At 46.3% G+C, this 19,078-nt stretch overlaps 1 protein-coding gene across 1 annotated transcript in view; it reads left to right on the plus strand.

Moving 5' to 3' along the window:
* The first annotated feature begins 10,045 nt into the window (after positions 1 to 10,045).
* The window catches only part of tnk2b (tyrosine kinase, non-receptor, 2b), a 37,837-nt gene continuing 28,804 nt past the window's right edge, over positions 10,046 to 19,078 (plus strand). Inside the window, 3 exon segments of the mRNA XM_072668789.1 lie at positions 10,046 to 10,302; positions 16,750 to 16,927; positions 18,558 to 18,628. Coding sequence (XP_072524890.1) covers positions 10,240 to 10,302; positions 16,750 to 16,927; positions 18,558 to 18,628 — 312 coding nt within the window. The 5' untranslated portion in view covers positions 10,046 to 10,239.

The following is a 19,078-nucleotide window of genomic DNA, read 5'->3' on the forward strand; positions in this document are numbered from 1 at the left end:
CATAGCAACTGCCTAGCAACCGCTTAGCAACTTCTAAGTAAAACCATAACAGCCACTGGAAATACCATGGCAACTACCTAGCAACAGTGTCTCACCTATCTAGCAACCAAGCAGTGGCATTTCAGCACCATAGCAAAAAGGATGCATCATGGAGCATGACCGGTGATTGGGGGAAGTCTAAGTATGCGGTTGCCAGGAAACGCACACACAATATATTTTATAATAGTTAGATAATAATGCAGTTTTGGGATTATTAACCACATAATTATCCTAGGGTTCAGAGGGTTAACCAGTCCTATAGAGCATAGCTGACCTCGTTCTCTCTCAGGGGGCCAGTTAGCCCTCCATCTCTTAGCGCAATGCTACTCCGTGGATGCCCAGGGCTGGATGCATTGTGTGAATGGGGGGGGGGGTGGTGGTCCTAGCTAGTGGGTGGGAGTTAGAAAGGCGTGTTTGGAGGTGGTGTTGCATCTACTATAGAGGACATAGTCATGGTACACAGGTCTGCATTGTCCACTGCAGTGTCCTTCAGTGTGGTGTAATCTGCTATGTGGATGGCTATGAGGCTATATTGGCTGTAGTGTGTGTGTGTGTGTGTGTGTGTGTGTGTGTGTGTGTGTGTGTGTGTGTGATGTGAATGCAGCACTCTCTGTTTTCTCACAGTAAGCAGTATTAGCTCTTTTGGCCCTCTGAGACTGCAGGAGTCTGATGATGTTTCAATACTGCAGCAAATAGCCTCACCTTCTCCCGTCAGCGCTCTCGCTCTCACTCTCTGTTTCTCTCTTTCTCACCTCCTACTCTCGGCCTGAGCTGCTCTACTCTCGGCCTTGTTCTTCCGTCTAAGGGTGGGCGACCTGGCAATAATGTAGGATAGGGACACCTGATCAGCTATTGAGTGAAAGCAGTCTTACACACCCTGAGAGATAGCAGGACGTGGCAGCATGGCTGCTTTTCTGTGTGAACCTAAAGGTGGTCGGCGAGACAAGGCCAGGTGTGGCAGCGGTGGGTTTAGGAGCATGGTTGGGCTCTAAATGAATGTTTGTATGGCCTGAGGAGATGGTCAGGGTTGCAACTGAAATTAATGTCATTTTCTTTTCTTTTCTTTTTTTAAAAGTTATTATTATTATTATTATTATGAGGATTTTATTGCATTCAACGACAAGAGTGTTAGTGAGGTCAGGATGATGACCTCATCATCCCCAACTCCTCAACTCATCCCAAAAGTACTGGATGGAGCTCCACCACCATCCGTCCAGAGAACACAGTTCTTCCACTGCTCCACAGCTCCTCAATGCTGGGGGGCTTTATACCCCTCTACTAGCCCACGCCTGGCATTATTAGGCAGCAGCATGGTGCCCATAGGTTCATGTTTATCTGCTCCAGAGAGTCCTATTCTATTGGCAGTACTTCTCTACAGGGACTGGAATGTGTGTATGTGTGTGTATGTGTGTGTATTTGCACATCTGTGTCAGCAATGGGAGCAATTTAGCAAGTAGCTAAATGCAGTCATTAGAAGGACTGTCCACAAACATTTGGACATGTAATTTAGTTGTAGTAATAATAGCAGCAGCAGTAGTAGAATTAATTATAAATAGTAATAATATTTATTTTTATATTTGTTAATAATAATTTATGTTGTGTAGTGTTGGGGTATTTACTCTGGACATAGAATCCAGCTATTATTATTACTATTACTATTATTATTATTATGTTGTTGTTCTTCTTGTTCTTGTTGCTATCTCTACTTCCATCTACACAGCCTTGAGCCTCTTGCAGGGATAATCAGGTGTGTGTGTGTGTGTGTGTGTGTGTTAATCCTGCACCCCAGGCTGTACAGTTTAATTGTAAAAGGGGGCATATGGAGCTCCTCTGGGTGTTCATCCTCTAAAAGCTTAAAGCTGCAGTGAAAGGGCCCTAATCCCCCTACACACACACACACACACACACACAAACACATGCAGACGCTGGTGAGGACTGTGGTTAAAGAGCACAGTCTGATTGATTGAGGAGGATAAAGGAGCCTGGTGTTGATTAAGGGGTGGATGTGCAGCAGCAGCAGCAGCAGCAGCAGCAGCAGCAGCAGTAGTAGCAGTAGTAGTAATAGTAGTAGTAGCTTAAATATTAATTAAATATTAATTAAATATTCATTTATATGTAATTATATAGAGCTGTAAATATATAGAAATATATATTTATATAGAAATATATAAAGTGTATCTAGATATCAAAATTAAAAATGTAAAATTAGTGTGTATTAATTGTTTTATTATTATTATTATCATTATTATTAAATATTAACTTTTTTATATGGTTAATATATGTATTGTGGTTAGTATCATGCCTAATTTATTATGAATTTTTTACTTAAATGTTCTATATATATATATAATATATATATATATATATATGTAATTATATAGAGCTGTAAATATATAGAAATTACAAATTAAATGTATTTTTGTACATAGATTTTTCTATGTAAATAGTTTTAGATGTATATAAAGCAATACAAATTTTAATCTATATATAATTATTTTTACTTAGATTTTCTCATTTTTAAATATATATATATATATATACATTAATTATTAAATTTAAATGTATGTGTGTATGAATTAATTGCTTTATTATTATTATTAATAATAATAATAATAATAATAATAATAAATATTTTATATGTATTTATTTTTTTATATGGTTAATTTTTGTAATGTGGTTACTATAATGTCTACAGTGGTAGTAAAAGCCTGCCCAGCACTTTGGGGGTGGCTGTGTGTGAGCAGTGTCTTTTGTTCGTCTGCCTCCACATGCTCCTTCAGTAACGGCCGCGGACTGCGGTTACTGATATGACTGTGGTTACGCTACTACATCCCCCACTCTCAGCCGGGGTAGAGAATGCAAATCCTGTACGTTTCCATTGAAGGTCTTTATCAGACGCTCGTCTCCAGAGCAGCTCACAAAAGAGCTTCACTGTTCACTTCCTTCACTAGTTTGTAGAGACCAGTCTAACAGATCCTCTAATCTTACATACTACAATACAGTACAATCCTCCACTCACTCCACACTCCACACACTCAGTACTCTCAGAAGAGGAGGAGGGTCTTCAGTCTGGGTTTGAGGACAGCGAGTGTTGGACTCTGCTGTTCGGACACCCAGGGGAAGCTCGTTCCACCACTTCGGTGCAGGACAGAAAAAAGTCTGGATCCCATGGATCTTAAAGGATGGCGGGTCGAGCCGAGCCATACTCGAAGCTGGAAGGGCTCTTGGTGCAGATCGGCTTTTGACCATCAACATCAACATCAAGTACTGGTGGAGGGGCTGGCTGGTCCAGTCTTGGCTTTGTAGGCCAGAGTCAGAGGTCTGAATCTGATGATCTGGAGAGCAGCTACAGGAAGCCAGTGATGAGAGAACTCAGCAGAGGAGAGAAACATGACTAAACTCAGAAATCATAACCACACTGTTAGTGTGTGAGTGTGTGAGTGTGTGAGTGTGTGTGAGTGTGTGAGTGTGTGTAGGCTAAGCCTGTGCAGTGATCTGTTAGAGGAAGTGGTCTGTGTTCAGGTAAAGCAGCTGCAGTATTTAAATGACTGCTAATAACGAGACTGGAGACTGTGACCGGTTTCTTACTGGTTCTGATATTCATGAAGTCAGTAGGCCAGGCACTGGGTATTTACTGCCCTCTGCTGGATAACCGTGTCATTACATCTCTGAGAACTGAAGATCTGTAGAATTAAATCATGATTAAAGAACACATTCTATTTTATCTCCTAAAATAGTAGTGTAGTAGTAGCAATAGTGTAGTAGTAGTAGTAGTATCAGTAGTAGTAATAGTAGCAGTATTAGTCATAGTAGTAGTAGTAGTTGCAGTAGTAGCAGCAGCAGCAGTAGTAGTTGTAGTAGTTGTAGTAGTAACAGTAGTAACAGTTGTAGTAGTAGTAGGAGCAGTAGTAGTTGTTGTTGTAGTAGTAGCAGTAGTTGCAGTAGTGGTGGTAGTAGTAGTAGTAGTAGTAATAGTAGTAGTAGTAGTTGCAGCAGCAGTGGTAGTAGCAGCAGTAGTAAGTCAAGTCAAGTCAAGTGGGTTTATTGTCATTTCAACTACATACAGAGTACACAGTGAAACGAAACAACGTTCCTCCAGGACCATGGTGCAACATAGACAGTGCATACAGAACACAAGTGCAACACAAAAGTAGTAGTAGTAGTAGCAGCAGTAGTAGCAGCAGTAGTAGCAGCAGTAGTAGTAGTTGTTGTTGTGGCAGCAGTAGTTGCAGTAGTAGTAGTTGTAGTAGGAGTAGTAGTAACAGTAGTAACAGTTGTAGTAGTAGTAGGAGCAGTAGTAGTAGTTGTTGTAGTAGTAGCAGTAGTTGCAGTAGTGGTAGTAGTAGTAGTAGTAGTTGCAGCAGCAGTGGTAGTAGCAGTAGCAGTAGTAGTAGTAGTAGCAGCAGTAGTAGTAGTAGCAGTAGTAGTAGTAGTTGTTGTTGTGGCAGCAGTAGTTGCAGTAGTAGTAGTTGTAGTAGTAGTAGTTGTAGTAGGAGTAGTAGTAACAGTAGTAACAGTTGTAGTAGTAGCAGTAGTAGTAGTAGCAGTAGTAGTAGTAGTAGTAGCAGCAGCAGTAGTAGTAGCAGTAGTAGTAGTAGCAGTAGTAGTAGGAGCAGCAGTGGTAGTAGTAGTAGCAGCAGTAGTGGTGGTAGTGGTAGTAGTAGCAGTAGTTGCAGTAGTAGTAGTAGCAGTAGCAGTAGTAGTAGTAGCAGTAGTAGTAGCAGTAGTAGTAGTAGCAGTAGTAGTAGGAGCAGCAGTGGTAGTAGTAGTAGCAGCAGTAGTGGTGGTAGTGGTAGTAGTAGCAGTAGTTGCAGTAGTAGTAGTAGTAGTTGCAGTAGTAGTAGTAGCAGCAGTAGTGGTGGTGGTGGTGGTAGTAGCAGTAGTAGTAGTAGCAGCAGTAGTGGTGGTAGTAGCAGTAGTAGTAGTAGTAGCAGTAGCAGTGGTGGTAGTGGTAGTAGCAGTAGTTGCAGTAGTAGCAGTAGCAGTAGTAGTAGTAGCAGCAGTAGTGGTGGTGGTGGTAGTAGTAGTTGCAGTAGTAGTAGTAGCAGCAGTAGTGGTGGTGGTGGTAGTAGTAGTAGCAGCAGTGGTGGTGGTGGTGGTAGTAGCAGTAGTAGTAGTAGCAGTCATAGTAGGAGCAGCAGTGGTAGTAGTAGTGGTAGCAGCAGTAGTGGTGGTGGTAGTAGTAGTAGCAGCAGTAGTGGTGGTGGTGGTGGTAGTAGCAGTAGTAGTAGTAGCAGTCATAGTAGGAGCAGCAGTGGTAGTAGTAGTGGTAGCAGCAGTAGTGGTGGTGGTAGTAGTAGTAGTAGCAGCAGTAGTGGTGGTGGTAGTAGCAGTAGTAGTAGCAGTAGTAGTAGTAGCAGTCATAGTAGGAGCAGCAGTGGTGGTGGTGGTGGTGGTAGTAGTAGTAGCAGCAGTAGTGGTGGTAGTAGCAGTAGTAGTAGCAGTAGTAGTAGTAGTAGTAGCAGCAGCAGTAGTGGTGGTGGTGGTGGTGGTGGTAGTAGCAGTAGTGGACAGGTTGGTGCTTCAGTGTGCTGCTCAGTGTATACAGGAGGTGCTACATGTGGAGGTGTGGTGAGAACTTGGCACATCCTGCTCAGATGCACAGCGCTGACCGCAGGGGTGACCAGGCCAAGCCTAACAGGACGCAAGTCGCGAGAATCTGTCAAATAGCGCGGGCACCTGCTTCCTGACCTGACCCAGAGAGGTTCAGGGCGTAGCGCCTCCTCTTTCTGTTCGACTTGCCTTTTTAATTTCAGAGGAAAATTCCAGCAATTTTTTACGTTGAATCTTACAAAAGAGCTGAAGACCCTCCTTCAAAACACACTGTTAGTACACTCTGGGTGGGTGGGCAGGGGGGACAGCTTTAGAACCTCTAGTAACAAAACTGGTTGTTCTGTGTTCCTCTCTCACAGGGAACTTTCCTTTCTCCTTCCTTTATATGTCCAAAAGTTTGTGGACACTCCTAATGAATGAATGCATTTAGCTATTTTAAGTTGCACCCATTGCTGACACCGCTGTACAGTCTGTCTAGTCCTTGTAGAGAAGTACTGCCAATAGAATAGGACTCTCTGGAGCAGATAACTATGACCCTATTGGCACCATGCTGCTGGGCTAGTAGAGGGGTATATAAAGCCCCCCAGCATTGAGCTGTGGAGCAGTGGAGGAACTGTGGTCTCTGGAATGATGAATGGTGCTATTAGATGGGGTTGTGCTTTAGAGGTGGGGATCCTGACCTCACTAACGCTATCAAATCCTCACAGCAATGCTCTTAAATCTAGTAGAAAGCCTTCGTCCCTGGACAGTAGAGACAGTTACTCCAACAAAAGGAGGATCAGTTTTTTTTAATAGCCTTGATTTCAGAACAGACAACGAATGAGCAGGTGTCCCAATACTTTTGTCCATATTTCCTATGATATATCCTATAATATTACTCTCTTCAGTCCACATGCGTCTGATGGTTCTGTCACTCTCCGCTTGTCCAGACATGCACATGAAAGGCTGTGTACTTACCGGTGGCTCAAAGCTGAAATTCCACTCCCTGACTGTAGGGGGAGCCCTGGAACATTGGTTGCCGCAAATTGCTGCTTTCGATCCTTTGTTTTTACTGCTGTGTTCTTGCAGGACGCCCTGACTGTAGGGGGAGCCCTGGAGCATTAGTTAATACATATTGCTGCTTTCGATCCTTTGTTTTTACCGCTGTGTTCTAGCAGGACGCCCTCTGGTGGCCTTGAGGTGCCAAACGCAGACATTATTCCCTGTCTGCAGCAGTGAGGAACGTTCTCCGAGGATATCGGAACAGTTCAGAGAGCAGTCTGGAACTGTTTGTCAGTGGAACGTGAGAACCGAACCTAATATGTGTGGTTCTAGTGCTTTGATTGTGTTTCGGGGGGATTTCTTAAAATCCTAGACTTGGAGAATTTAGACATGAGCCTGAAAATTCCCGAAATTCCCAGAGGGCCTGAGGATTCCCAGTTGGTGCAGTAATTGTTCCAGAATTGGACGTTCTTTGTTAAGAGCCGAAAGCTGCCCGTCCTCTTAAGCGTCTACAAAATTCCTTTAGGACGGTCATCGGAGGCCGAGCGTCCAGCTTTCCCGCTGCTGTCCCTTTCTCAACCTCTCTGTTTTCGCTGCATCTTGGAGAAGGAAAGGCATAACTCAGCAGGCGGCGTGCGCTCTGTTTATCACTTAAAATGCCGCACATCTGGTTTAGTCTGGTCTGGAAGGAGCCGGAGACGCAAGCGGCTCCTGACGTAGAAGAGACGTCCAGAGAGAAGCTGGAACGGAGGTTGTTTACGAGCGGCCCGGAATGGTCCTGGAAGGATTGAGGAAGGAAGCGAAAATATGGGAACCAAATAAAGGAGTAAAACCGAGAGAGCCAAGAGAGAGGGGAGGGGTTGGGGGTTGGGGGGTGGTGGTGGTGGTGGTGGTGAGGGAGGGGTAGGGGTGGTCGAGTTGTTAAGAGCCAAACATGCAGGGGGGCGTGCGAGGGCAGCCCACAGGAAATGATCTCTCCATCCTGCTGTTAAATCTGACTGTCTGGCTCACCATCAAATGCTCCTCCATCCGAATACCAGCGAGAGAGGGAGAGAGGGAGAGAGAGAGAGGGGGTGGGTGGGTGGGTGAGAGACAGAGGGGCAGATAAAAGATGGGCGGGAGAGACAGAGAGAGAACAGAGGGAGGGAGGGAGGGAGGGAGGGTTGGCATTGTGCCCAGCATTTGCAATTGAAAGAGAGAGAGAGAGAATCAGTGAAGCCAAACATCAACTTCTCTTTAACAACACTAATAAATAAATGGATGAGAGAGAGAGAGAGAGAGAGAGAGAGAGAGAGAGAGAGAGAGAGAGTTGGGAATGAGGAAGGTAAGCTGGAAAGAGAGAAAGCCCGAGAGGGATCAGGCTGTATGTAGAGAGCATTTGGGAAAACAATGAGAGAGATGGGAATAGCTGAGGGAGAAAGGAGGAAACAAAAACTGGGAAGTTGGGAATGATGGAGAAAGTACGGACAAAGAAAGAGAGAAAGTTTCGACTGAGTGAGAGAGAAACAGAAATAGAAAAGGAGAGTTGGGAATTAGGGAAGCGGGTGAGAGAGAGCTAGAGCGAGAATTGGGAATGTGGGAGGGAAGAGAGGGAAAAGAAGAGGGAGGGACAAAGTTGGGAATGTGGGGAAAAAAAAGGAGGAGGGAGAGCTTGGAATTGAGAGAGTGAGAGAGTTGGGAATGAGGAAGGTAAGATGAAAAGGGAGAAAGCACGAGAGGGATAAGGCTGTGTATAAAGAGAATTTAGGAAAACAATGAGGGAGAGAGAGAGAGAGAGCGAGAGAGAGAGAGCGAGAGTTGGGAATAGCCGAGAGAGAAAGGAGGAAGCAAAAACAAAAACTGGAAGCTGGGAATGATGGAGAAAGTACGGAAAAAAAGGGAGAAAAAGAAAGAGAGAAAGTTTCGACTGAGTGAGAGAGAAACAGAAATAGGAAAGGAGAGTTGGGAATTAGGGAAGAGAGAGAATTGGGAATGTGGGAGGGAAGAGAGGGAAAATAAGAGGGAGGGAGAAAGTTGGGAATGTGGGGGGAAAAAAGGGGGAAAAGGAGGAGAAAAAGTAGTCAGGGAAGAGGGAGAGGGAGTTGGGAATGAAGGGAAAAAGGATAGGGAAAAGAAGGAGGGAGAGCTTGGAATTGGGAGAGAGCGAGAGAGTTGGGAATGAGGAAGATAAGATGGAAAGGGAGAAAGCATGAGAGGGAAAAGGCTGTATATAGAGAGAATTTAGGAAAACAATGAGGGAGAGAGAGTAAGTTGGGAATAGCCGAGAGAGAAAGGAGGAAGCAAAAAACTAAAACTGGAAGCTGGGAATGATGGAGAAGTACGGAAAGACGGGAGAAGAGAAAGTGAGAGAACGTTTCGACTGAGTGAGAGAGAAACAGAGAGGGAAATATGTTGGGAATTAGGGAGAGTTGGGAGTTAGGGAAGAAGGAGAGAGGATTGGGAATGTGGGAAGGAAGAGAGGGAAAAGTAGAGGGAGAGAGTGAGTGAGTGATGGTGGGGGAGAGGGAGAAAGACTGACAGCTGGGGTGTAAGGAGAGAGAGAGAGAGAGAGAGAGAGAGAGAGAGAGTGGGATAGGGAATGGGAGAAAAAGAAGGGATAAAAGGAGAGAGAGAGAGAGAGAGAGAGATAGAGAGAGAGAGAGAGATGAAAAAGAATAAGAAATTCCCAATCTTGTAAATAAACAACTTGTTGATTTGTTTACTCCTCTTTCTCTCGGTTGTTTGTGTTTATTGTTTATTGTTTTGGTGGTGGTGTAATGCTAACTTCACTGCATTAAGGCCAGTAAAGCTCTGTTGAGCGAGCGAGAGAGCGCGACAGCAAGCAAACGAGCGAGCGAGTGTAAGAGAGAGAGGGGGAGAGCCCTAGACACCACCTCCGGTTTCTCACACAGAGAACAGCACGTCCCCCTGCCACACACACACACACACACACACACGGCCGGACACAGCGAGGCGGATCTAAACTGCTCTGCAGTCCGGGAGAAGTCGGAGTAATCGGAGTGTTTCGTGCTCCCCTCTCTCTCTCCTCCCCTCTCTCTGCGGAGCGGGGGCATCGGGGTGAGAAGAAGCGCCTATTAATAGCCCAGCGGCGGGACAGAGGGATGGACAGCAAGGGAAGACGGGAATGAGGCGAAGGAACGCTCCTCAAACTCTTTGCAAAAAAAAAGTGTCTCGAACCTGATCCGAACTCTGGCCGTCCGGCTCGCGGGCTAGTGGCAGACTGGTTCCAGCCGCTCGTCTAGACGCCGAGCTCGGACTAGAAAGGAGCGCTCTGTTTTTGGACATCCCGCGTCAGGCTGCCAAGTCTTTCCCCTTTGGCACGAACTCCCTCTGGTGCTTTCCTTTCCTTTTCATCCCTCTCTCTCTCTCTCTCTCTCTCTCTCTCTCTCTCTCTCTCTCTCTCTCTCTCTCTCTCTTTTCTCCGCTCTGCTTCCCTCTTTGTTGCGCTCGGACTGGGCTGTAGGAACTTCTTCTGGAGTTTCTCCGCGATGGAATGTTGCCTGTCGGCTGCAGAAGTTGAGGAAACGTCCCTCGCTCTGGGTGTTGTGTTTTGGACCGTCGGCCAAGCCCCAGCTCCCCGTTCGGACCACCAGCGGGAGAGATCCAGGCACCTCGACAGGTTTCGGTTTCTGTAGGACAACTTCGTAAAACTGAGAGAACCTCAGGATGCGCCGATTTAACAAGCTCAAGAAGTCCTTCCCTTTCCTCGCACACTTCCATGTGTACAGAGTAAGTGTGCTTTTCTGGTGTGTGTGTGTGTGTGTGTGTGTGTGTGTGTGTGTGTGTGTGTGTGTGTGTGTGTTTTCATTTGCACATGCTTGCTCCTGACACGTGCAGAACTTCAGCTCGACATGTGGATCGCATTACACCACAACACAGCCTGGACCCTTCTACAGAACACCAGACCTTCACTCTGTAGAGGAATGATGTCATCAGTGTGTGTATTCCGTATGCACACTATATGTCCAAATGTTTGTGGACACCCCTTCTAATCAATGCATTCAGCTTCTTTAAGTTGCACCCATCGCTGACACACATGTACAAAGCTCGTCTCGTCCCTGTAGAGAAGTACTGCCAATACAATAGGACTCTCTGGAGCTACCTAATGCCAGGCGAGGGCTAGTAGAGGGGTATATAAAGCCCCCCAGAGTTGAGCTGTGGGGCAGTGGACGAACTGTCTGATCTCTGGAGTGATGGATGGTCAGTGATGATAAGGTGGGGTGGTGATCATCTATCCAACATCCTGACCTCATCCTGACCCCTCGGAAATCTAGTAGATTCAACCCCCTTCTTTTTTTGCCAAGATTTGTCTTAGGAAGTTCCTCTGAAGGTTCTCTGAGATGCGTTTAAGATTTCAGGGGTTCTTCCTATTGCTCTGGGAGTCTGTGCTTCCTATTCATTCTAATAGCTTTGGTTCTTGGGTTCTCTCAGTGGTTCTTCCACACGTCTCCTGGTTCTCTGTGGTTCAAGCTCCTGCTTGGGGCAGTTGGGTTGGGTCTTGGGTCCTTCACTGACTGGTTCATCTCAGCAGTTCATTCCTTAATGCTCTTACGGAGTCTTTCCTATTAAGTCTCGGTTCTCTATGGTTCTTCCTCAGGCTCCTGCTTCGCTGGTTCCTCCTTGGTTCCACTCGGTGCTTCTTTATGTTCTTAAGGATTTTCACCTGCACAAAAGTGTGCACCAAACAGCTGGACCTCCAGAAATCAAGGGACCATGTCACAAAAACATGGGTTAACGGTGGAGCAGTAGAATTGGATGTCTTGTGAGGCCCTCAGGACTGACCACCACCGGGCAGGTAGTATTTGGGAGGTAGGTCAGCATTGGATGTCACTCAGGGTCGAGTGAGGATTGCCCGCAGCCAGTCAGCTTCAGTGTAGAAGGTGTTCTCATTAGGGCTTGGACGTGTGAGCCGGATGTTTTGGGAACGTTGCTGAGAGATTAGTTAGCCAGGGAATGCGGCACGTAGCATGCAGCTTAAGTAACACTCCGGGGAGCGACGGGGGTGATTTCAGCCTGAAACTATGTCCTACTGAGGATATTACACTCCTTAACACACACTCTCGCTCGCTCGCTCCCTCTCTCCAGCTCTCGCGCTCTCTCTCTCTGCATTCCTAGTATGCATTCCCCACTGTCCTGCAAGAAGTGACACTCTGATCGCCCACTTTGCAAAAACGTCAATATTATTCTTTCCATCTCCAGCTGCTGAATGTTAAAGGAGCCCCTTAGAAACATTTGAGGGGCCCCATGTTGGGTCTTCTTTCACATATTCTCTCCCTTTTGAGTTATTCGTCTCTCGCGTGCAACCTCTCTCGCTCTTGCTCTTGTTTTCTGGTTTCATGTTTAGGGTTTGGTCATTTTTTTATCATTTATTAATTTTTTTTTACAACTGGTGTCGTCACAAAGCAGCTTTACACAATCAGTAATTGTAAAAAGTAAAAAGACAGAAATAAAGACCCCCAGTGAGCAGCCAAAGACCACTGTGGCAAGGAGAACCTCCCTCAGAGCTGGAGGAAGAAACCTTGGTAGGAACCAAGACTCACAAGGGAGACCCAACCCATCCTCCTCATCCTCTGGTCAGAACTATTTATTAATTATTGATAAAATTCATCGTACCACCTGAACTGTTGTACTGCTCAGGTGTGCAGCATATTTTATATATATATTATATTAATACTATATAATAACCATGGTGTAGAATAACTTAATATAGTAATGGTCAGAGTAATGAGAGTAATGATGGGTAATAGTGGTCATAGTTAAGAGTCCATTTAGGTTTTAACATGGTCAGCTTCAGTGTAGGCAGGTAGCAGTGGTAGGAGAGGGTGTGCAGCTGGTCTGGCATAGGTGGTGGGGGATCCTGGTGGTCGGACTGGTGGGTGGCAGCTGGTACGACTGATGCACGCCTCCTCCGACACATGCACAGCTCTCATAATGCTGCAGGCAACCAACGGGCTCGGAGGAAAGTGCTGTGAACCCGGCCCTGATGCATCGGCCAGCAGACGCCAGTGCCGGCCAGCATTGCACTGGAGTGATGATGTTGGGAGAAAGTGCCATCTACCCAGCCTGGAGAGAGAGCAGGTGTGCCTATAGAAAGTATTCACCCCCTCAGATGTTTTTACAATTACAATTTGGCACAAAACAACAGTCGAAGTGATTTCTATATTAATAATCGGTCGAATAAATGTTAAATAATAATTAGTAATTGCATAAATATTCACCCCCGGACCTAATTCAGCAGCGGTCCAGCAGGCAGCTGGTGCTAGCAGTCTCACAGTTAGGGTAATGGGGATCATCTGAGTGCAGTGAATGTGTCTCAAGTGATTGTAGTATAAAGACACCTGTCTAGAAGCTCCAGTCTCTGGAGAATATTGGGAAGGCAGAGGACTCTAACGCTAATAATGCTAATTAATCATCAATACTGTGTTTATGAGAATCAATATGGACTGCAAAACATAATATTGCGATACTTTAATATACCAATATTGTCTTACACCCCTAATGTATACAATACACATGGACCTGCACTGACGATAGTATTAGTACAAGTGTGTGTTAGGGTACTTAGCTGTGTTATCTAAAGGAGAGGTCTAGTGTTTGTGTCTGAGCTTTATCTCCCGGCGCCCCTCGGCCAGCCGGTCGTCTGTCTTTCAGTCAGTTGCGGAGACAGGAAGTATTTAAGGATACTGAGAAGAGGCTGTTTCCACTTGAGGTGTAAACGATTCCTCAGGCTTTGAGAATATTGCAGAAAATGATCATTGAAGCCAGATCTGTATTGACTGGAGACCTTCCACCAAGACCCCTACCAAGATCTACAGCACTGTGCGGATGTTCTAGTCCCCTAATCCTATTATTCTAAATCCTGGGAGACAACTGTAGAAGCTCCAGATGCCACCAGAACAGATCAGAACATAAATCCAGTAAAAAGGAGAAACAAGAGCTTCTCATTCTGAAGAAAGAAAGTAGTGAGATCTTGTCGGTGAGCTAGTCTGAAGAACAGAGCTCGGTTCCTCCGGGTTCTCCTGGACGCCCCCTCCCCAGTCCAGCCAGCACAGCGTGGAGGATGTGTTCAACTCCATCAGCAGCAGCAGCAGCAGCTCACCTGATTTACCATCATTAAGCCCTGATTTACCACCAAACCAGGTGTTGAAGAGAAGTACTGCAAATACAGTAGGACTCTGTGGAGCAGATAAGCTTAGATGAACCTAGTGGCACCATGCTGCCTAATGCCAGGCGTGGGCTAGAGGGTTCTAAAGCCCCCCAGCATTGAGCTGTGGAGCAGTGGAAGAACTGTGTTCTCTGGAATGATGGATGGTGCTCTGTCCAATACTTTTGGGATGAGTTGGGGAGTTGTGGTGGTGATCATCCAACACTTTGACCTAAATCTAGTAGAAAGCCGTCTCGGGACAGTAGAGACTCCTCTACTCCAGCAGGATCCTCCTGTCGGAGTGCAGTTTGTCCTCGTTCCCATGTCAGTGGAGTGATTGACTGGAGGATGGGCTCTTCCACACATTAATGGTTAAACTGGAAGGAAGAGAGCCCTGAGCCCAGTGACCTTTTGGCTTTTCATGTGTCCATAGAGGAAGCGCTATTGTACAAAGGGTCGATTCTGCTCTGCTGACCAGCCCTGACCTCCAGCAAACCTGCACACATTAACTGTGCTTTACTTTTCCTCTTCAGCAGCTCCACATCGCGGAAGCGCTCCGCAAATTAGCCCGTTAGTGCGTTGTGTAACCGAGTCAGAAACAATAAAGCTTCTGTGTGCTGAGCATTGCTCCTTCATATGGATCTGTAGGTTGTAGGCCAGTGCAGAAGCTAAATACCTTTATTAGCATTGTGCTAATAATTACAAATAACTTCTTGTTAATAAAATAACTCTGATGAGCTAAATGAGTGAACGCCAAGCCCGCAGGACTTAGAGTGGTCCAGTGGACTAAGGCTAAAGACTTTCTATGATGATATAAGCATTGTTGGTTCGAATCCCAGGTCATGCTGCTTGCCGGGGTCCAAAAGAGAGCACGATTGGCCGATGGCGCTTCCTCCCCACATCACTGTACTACCACCACCAAGCCACCACCATGTTGGTCAGCATCACTGCAGTCCTGAGAATGCTGAGAATCCCACCTCCCAAATACTACCTGCCCTGTGGTGGTCAGTCTTGTGGGGTCCTGACCATTTGAAGAACAGGGTGGAACTACAAAGTGCTCCTATGTGGGAAAATGGGGCTGAAAACAAGACGGCGGTGTTAATGTTATGGCTGATCTGTGTCTTTTTCTTAATTAGGAAATTTGGGATGCGCAGTGCTGTCAGATTCTGATCACTGTTGGTGGACAGATGCTTAAATATTGGATTTGACTGATATTTCAAGCCTATATTTGATGATTTATTATGTGTTCCTCGTTAGTATAGTGGACAGTATCTCTGCCTGTCACGTGGGAGACCAGGGTTCGATTCCCGGTCTGGGTCACTATGCTGCGCTACACCAATAAGAGTCCTTGGGCAAGACTCCCAACACTACATTGGCCAGGCTCTGTAATACGAGTAACCCTGTAAGTGGCTCTGGATAAGAGCATCTGCTAAATGCCATAAATGTAAATTAGTTTATGATGTTATACTTCTCTATAATTCAAGATGAATTGTCTGTATTTTATTATTGTTTTTGTCCCATTGGAAAAATTTGTGCATGGAAAATCTCGGAATTCCCCAAATTCCCATATTACCAATGACCTGACGCTTGCCTTTGCTCTTTTAACATTGTTAAGTAGGAACGAACAGCGAGGCAGAGAAAGGGAGAGTGAGTGAGAGAGCGAGAGAGAGAGGCCCAGTCTGAGTGAGCCAGACTGGGAGAAGGAGGGCAGGCTTTGAAAATTGAAAGCAGCTGATGTCAGGCATGCTTTTCCGATGGAAGCAAAAAGCGAGTACAAAGCAGGGAACGCCAATAAAACCACCTCTCGTTTATCACGGAGCTTCCCGGCACGGATGCGTCAGGGCTTCTCGGCCGCTGTGGCTTCTCACGAACACTCCTACAGTGGAAGCGTGTTGCGTAAGTAGAGATGTAGGATGTGGGATCTGGAACTGCTCTCTTTTCCAGGGAATTCGGCTGGTAATAGAGATGCTGCTGCAGCCTGTGAAAGGTGAGGCCTGTGTGAATATCGGCTTGATTCATTGGTGGACTGTCTGCCGCTGTTTTGGAGAGGCGTAGGATACCAGAGAGAGCACATATGGTCTGGGCCAAGGCCAGTGCCATCTGTGTTTTATGGACTTCAGGTGTGTGTGTGTGTGTGTGTGTGCTGACCAGATGTGAGCTGTGTATCAACTGATCGTGTGTATCAGTGTTTATATGGGCTCAGCTGTGTGCTGAAGCTGATGTGAGTTACAGTAGCCTGAATGTTAAGAGTCTGGTGGTCAGTCAGAGACTGACCTGGGATGTTCCTCACAGTGCTTTACTAATTAAGTGGGTTCTGTCCACTTTTGTCCAGAAGCGCTGGTATTAGCTGCTAGGCTAATAGACAAGACCATCTTTGTCAAATCCAAGAAGAGTTTGAGACTAATTAGCCAAGTCTGAGTCAATGCCGAGTCTAAAGAGGGCTGAGATCAATTAAAGACAGCTGAAAGGGGACTGAGACCCAGTCAAGACTAAGTCTAAAGAGGGCTGAAACCAATTAAAGACCGGATATCAAGTAAAGATGAAGTCTGTAGGGGGCTGAGTCCAGACTAAGTCTGAAGTTGAGACCAAGTCAAGACTATGTATAAAAGAAGCTGAGACCAAGTCGAGACTAAGTATAAAGGGGGCTGATATCAAGTAAAGATGAAGTCTGTAGGGGGCTGAGTCCAGACTAAGTCTGTAGGGGGCTGAGTCCAGACTAAGTCTGTAGGGGGCTGAGTCCAGACTAAGTCTGAAGCTGAGACCAAGTCGAGACTAAGTGTAAAAGAAGCTGAGACCCAGTCAAGACTAAGTCTAAATAGGGCTGAGACCAAGTCAAGACTAAGTAAAACGGGCGATGGAACTGCGTCTAAATGGGGTTTAAGTCCAGACTGCATCTAATTAGGGCTGAGACCAAGTCAGGCTCAAGTCAGTCCCTGTTCTACTGTCCTAACTTGGATCTCTTCAGGGCTTCGCTTGTGTCCCTCTCTTATTACTGTTTGACTCTGTAACGCCCGTTTCCTCTCTCTCGCTAGAAGCTGGGCAGCAGTATGCAGTGTGATGAAGGCACCGAGTGGCTGCTGGAGCTGCTGATGGAGGTCCAGCTGCAGCAGTACTTCCTGAGGATCCGAGACGACCTCAACGTCACGCGCCTCTCACACTTCGACTATGTGAAGAACGAGGACCTGGAGAAGATCGGCATGGGTCGGCCTGGTGAGGCGCTCATTAGCTCCTTAGCAGACCTCTGTGGTTTTATTCAGGTTCTGGTCTGCCTTGCTGTGAGGGTTTGATGCTGGTTCTGGATCCCAGAAGCTGCACTGCTCCACAGCTCAGTGCTTTGGGCCTTTAGACCCTTCTAGCTGATACTGGAATGGTGACCATAGGTTCATATGTGGCTCCACTAGAGTTTCCCCTTCTACTGGTGCTGCTTTTTTATTTTCCCACCTTCACAGGCTTCACCTCGTTCCTTCCTTCCAGACTCAGAGTCCTGCCTGCGGGGATTAGGCCGAACTGAATCGCTTCCAAACCCGGCTTCACGTTAACCCCCCATTACTGTATCTAATTTACGGCTTACGCTAACCCGCCCGACTGTAATTCGCCTCTAAAACGTGTTAATATTTCCCTCCCGGCCCCAGAGGGCCACACACAGCCCCCTGGCATCCAGCCAGGCTCTAATCAGCATGGTCCTTCCACTCGGAGTGTGTGCCTTTGTGTGGAGCGTGCGGCGCAAATGCGGTTAATGGGTTTTCCCTTAAGCCGCCTGTTCACCCTAAACCCATCAAGTGGCCCGTCGCGCCTTTTCTCGCGCTCTCGTCACACTCCGGCCTCCAGCCACAGGCTCTTTTCCCTCCTGCTTTTTACCTCCATCCCAAATCATGGAAAACCAACCTTAGCGGTTCTCCAAAGAACCATCTACGAAAGGCAAAGAACCATTTAAGCATCTGGACGGTTCTTTTGAGTTGTCATAGCTTTATATAGAACCACTGATCTTACGGAAGAACCCGTGAAGAAAAGGCTTCCCACCAATGTAAAATAATCATGCTAACCGCTAAATTAAGCATTGTGCTAAGTGATTGGGAGAAGGATGGAGGGGGGGGGCAGGTGGAGGGCCATCCTATCCACCCAGAGACATTAAGGTCAGTTACGCTCTCTGGGACTCCCATCACTTGGGATCAAACCTCTTTTTTTCCTGATTGCGCTTAGACTGTTGTGCCACCTGGGATCCAGCATCAGAGTTTTAGAAACAGCCTGTTTGAGTGTCGCAGATCAAATATGTTAAATTGATTTTTGACCTACGCGCTCTCACATAAGCAGTTATGTAAAGTACACTATTTGGACAGACGTATTTGGACACTTCATTCATTGTTTATTTCAAAATCAAGAGCTTTAAAAAGAGAGTTTATCCTGCTTTTGTTGGTGTAACGGTCTCTAGTGTCCAGGGAAGAGGGCAGTCTACTAGGTTTTGGAGGAGCATTGCTGTGAGAATTTGATTGCGTTCTGCAATAAGAACGTATTGGATGGAGAACCATCCATCATTCCAGACAACACAGTTCCACTGAGCTGTGGAGCTTTATTCCCTACTAGCCCACGCCTGGCATTAGGCAGCATGGTGCCAATAGGTTCATGTTTATGTGCTTTAGAGAGTCCTATTCTATTGGCAGTGCTTCTCTACAGGGACTAGACAAGCTGTGAGTGCGCATAGATTTGCACATCTGAGACCAAGCTGAATGCATTCAATGGAAGGGGTGTCTACAAACTTTTGGACATATGAGGGCTCGGGGGGGCGGGGCTAATTTAATGAAAAAAGACTGCGTAGCTCATTCTCTTACTCTTTCTCTTCCAGGGCAGAGAAGGTTGTGGGAGGCAGTGAAGAGGAGGAAAGCAATGTGCAAGCGCAAGTCCTGGATGAGCAAGGTACAGCAGGAAGCTTTGGGAGCACACACACACACACACACACACACACACACACACACACACACATACATACAAACACTCTTATGCACTGACAGATTTACAAGGCCTCTGGTTTGAGGTTTGAGACCACCCCCTCATACACCCAGACACACAGACATTCCTGCAGTAGTGCTCAATTAGAGTGACTGGACCTGATCTGGTTCCTGTGGTTTATTGTAAGCACACTATGTAGGCAAAAGTATTGGGACACCTGTTCATTCATAATATCTTCTGAAATCAAGGAGATTAAAAAGAGTTTGTCCTGCTTTTGTTGAATTAACTGTCTCTACTGTCCAGGGAAGTTACGCTCTCTGGGCCTCCCAGTCACGGATGGCTGTTGGGGCATCACTTAGGATCAAACCTGCAATCTCCTGATTGCGCTTAGACTGTTGCGCCACCTGGGATCCAGCA

This window comes from Salminus brasiliensis, chromosome 23 (genome assembly GCF_030463535.1).
Source record: "Salminus brasiliensis chromosome 23, fSalBra1.hap2, whole genome shotgun sequence".
Taxonomy (NCBI): domain Eukaryota; kingdom Metazoa; phylum Chordata; class Actinopteri; order Characiformes; family Bryconidae; genus Salminus; species Salminus brasiliensis.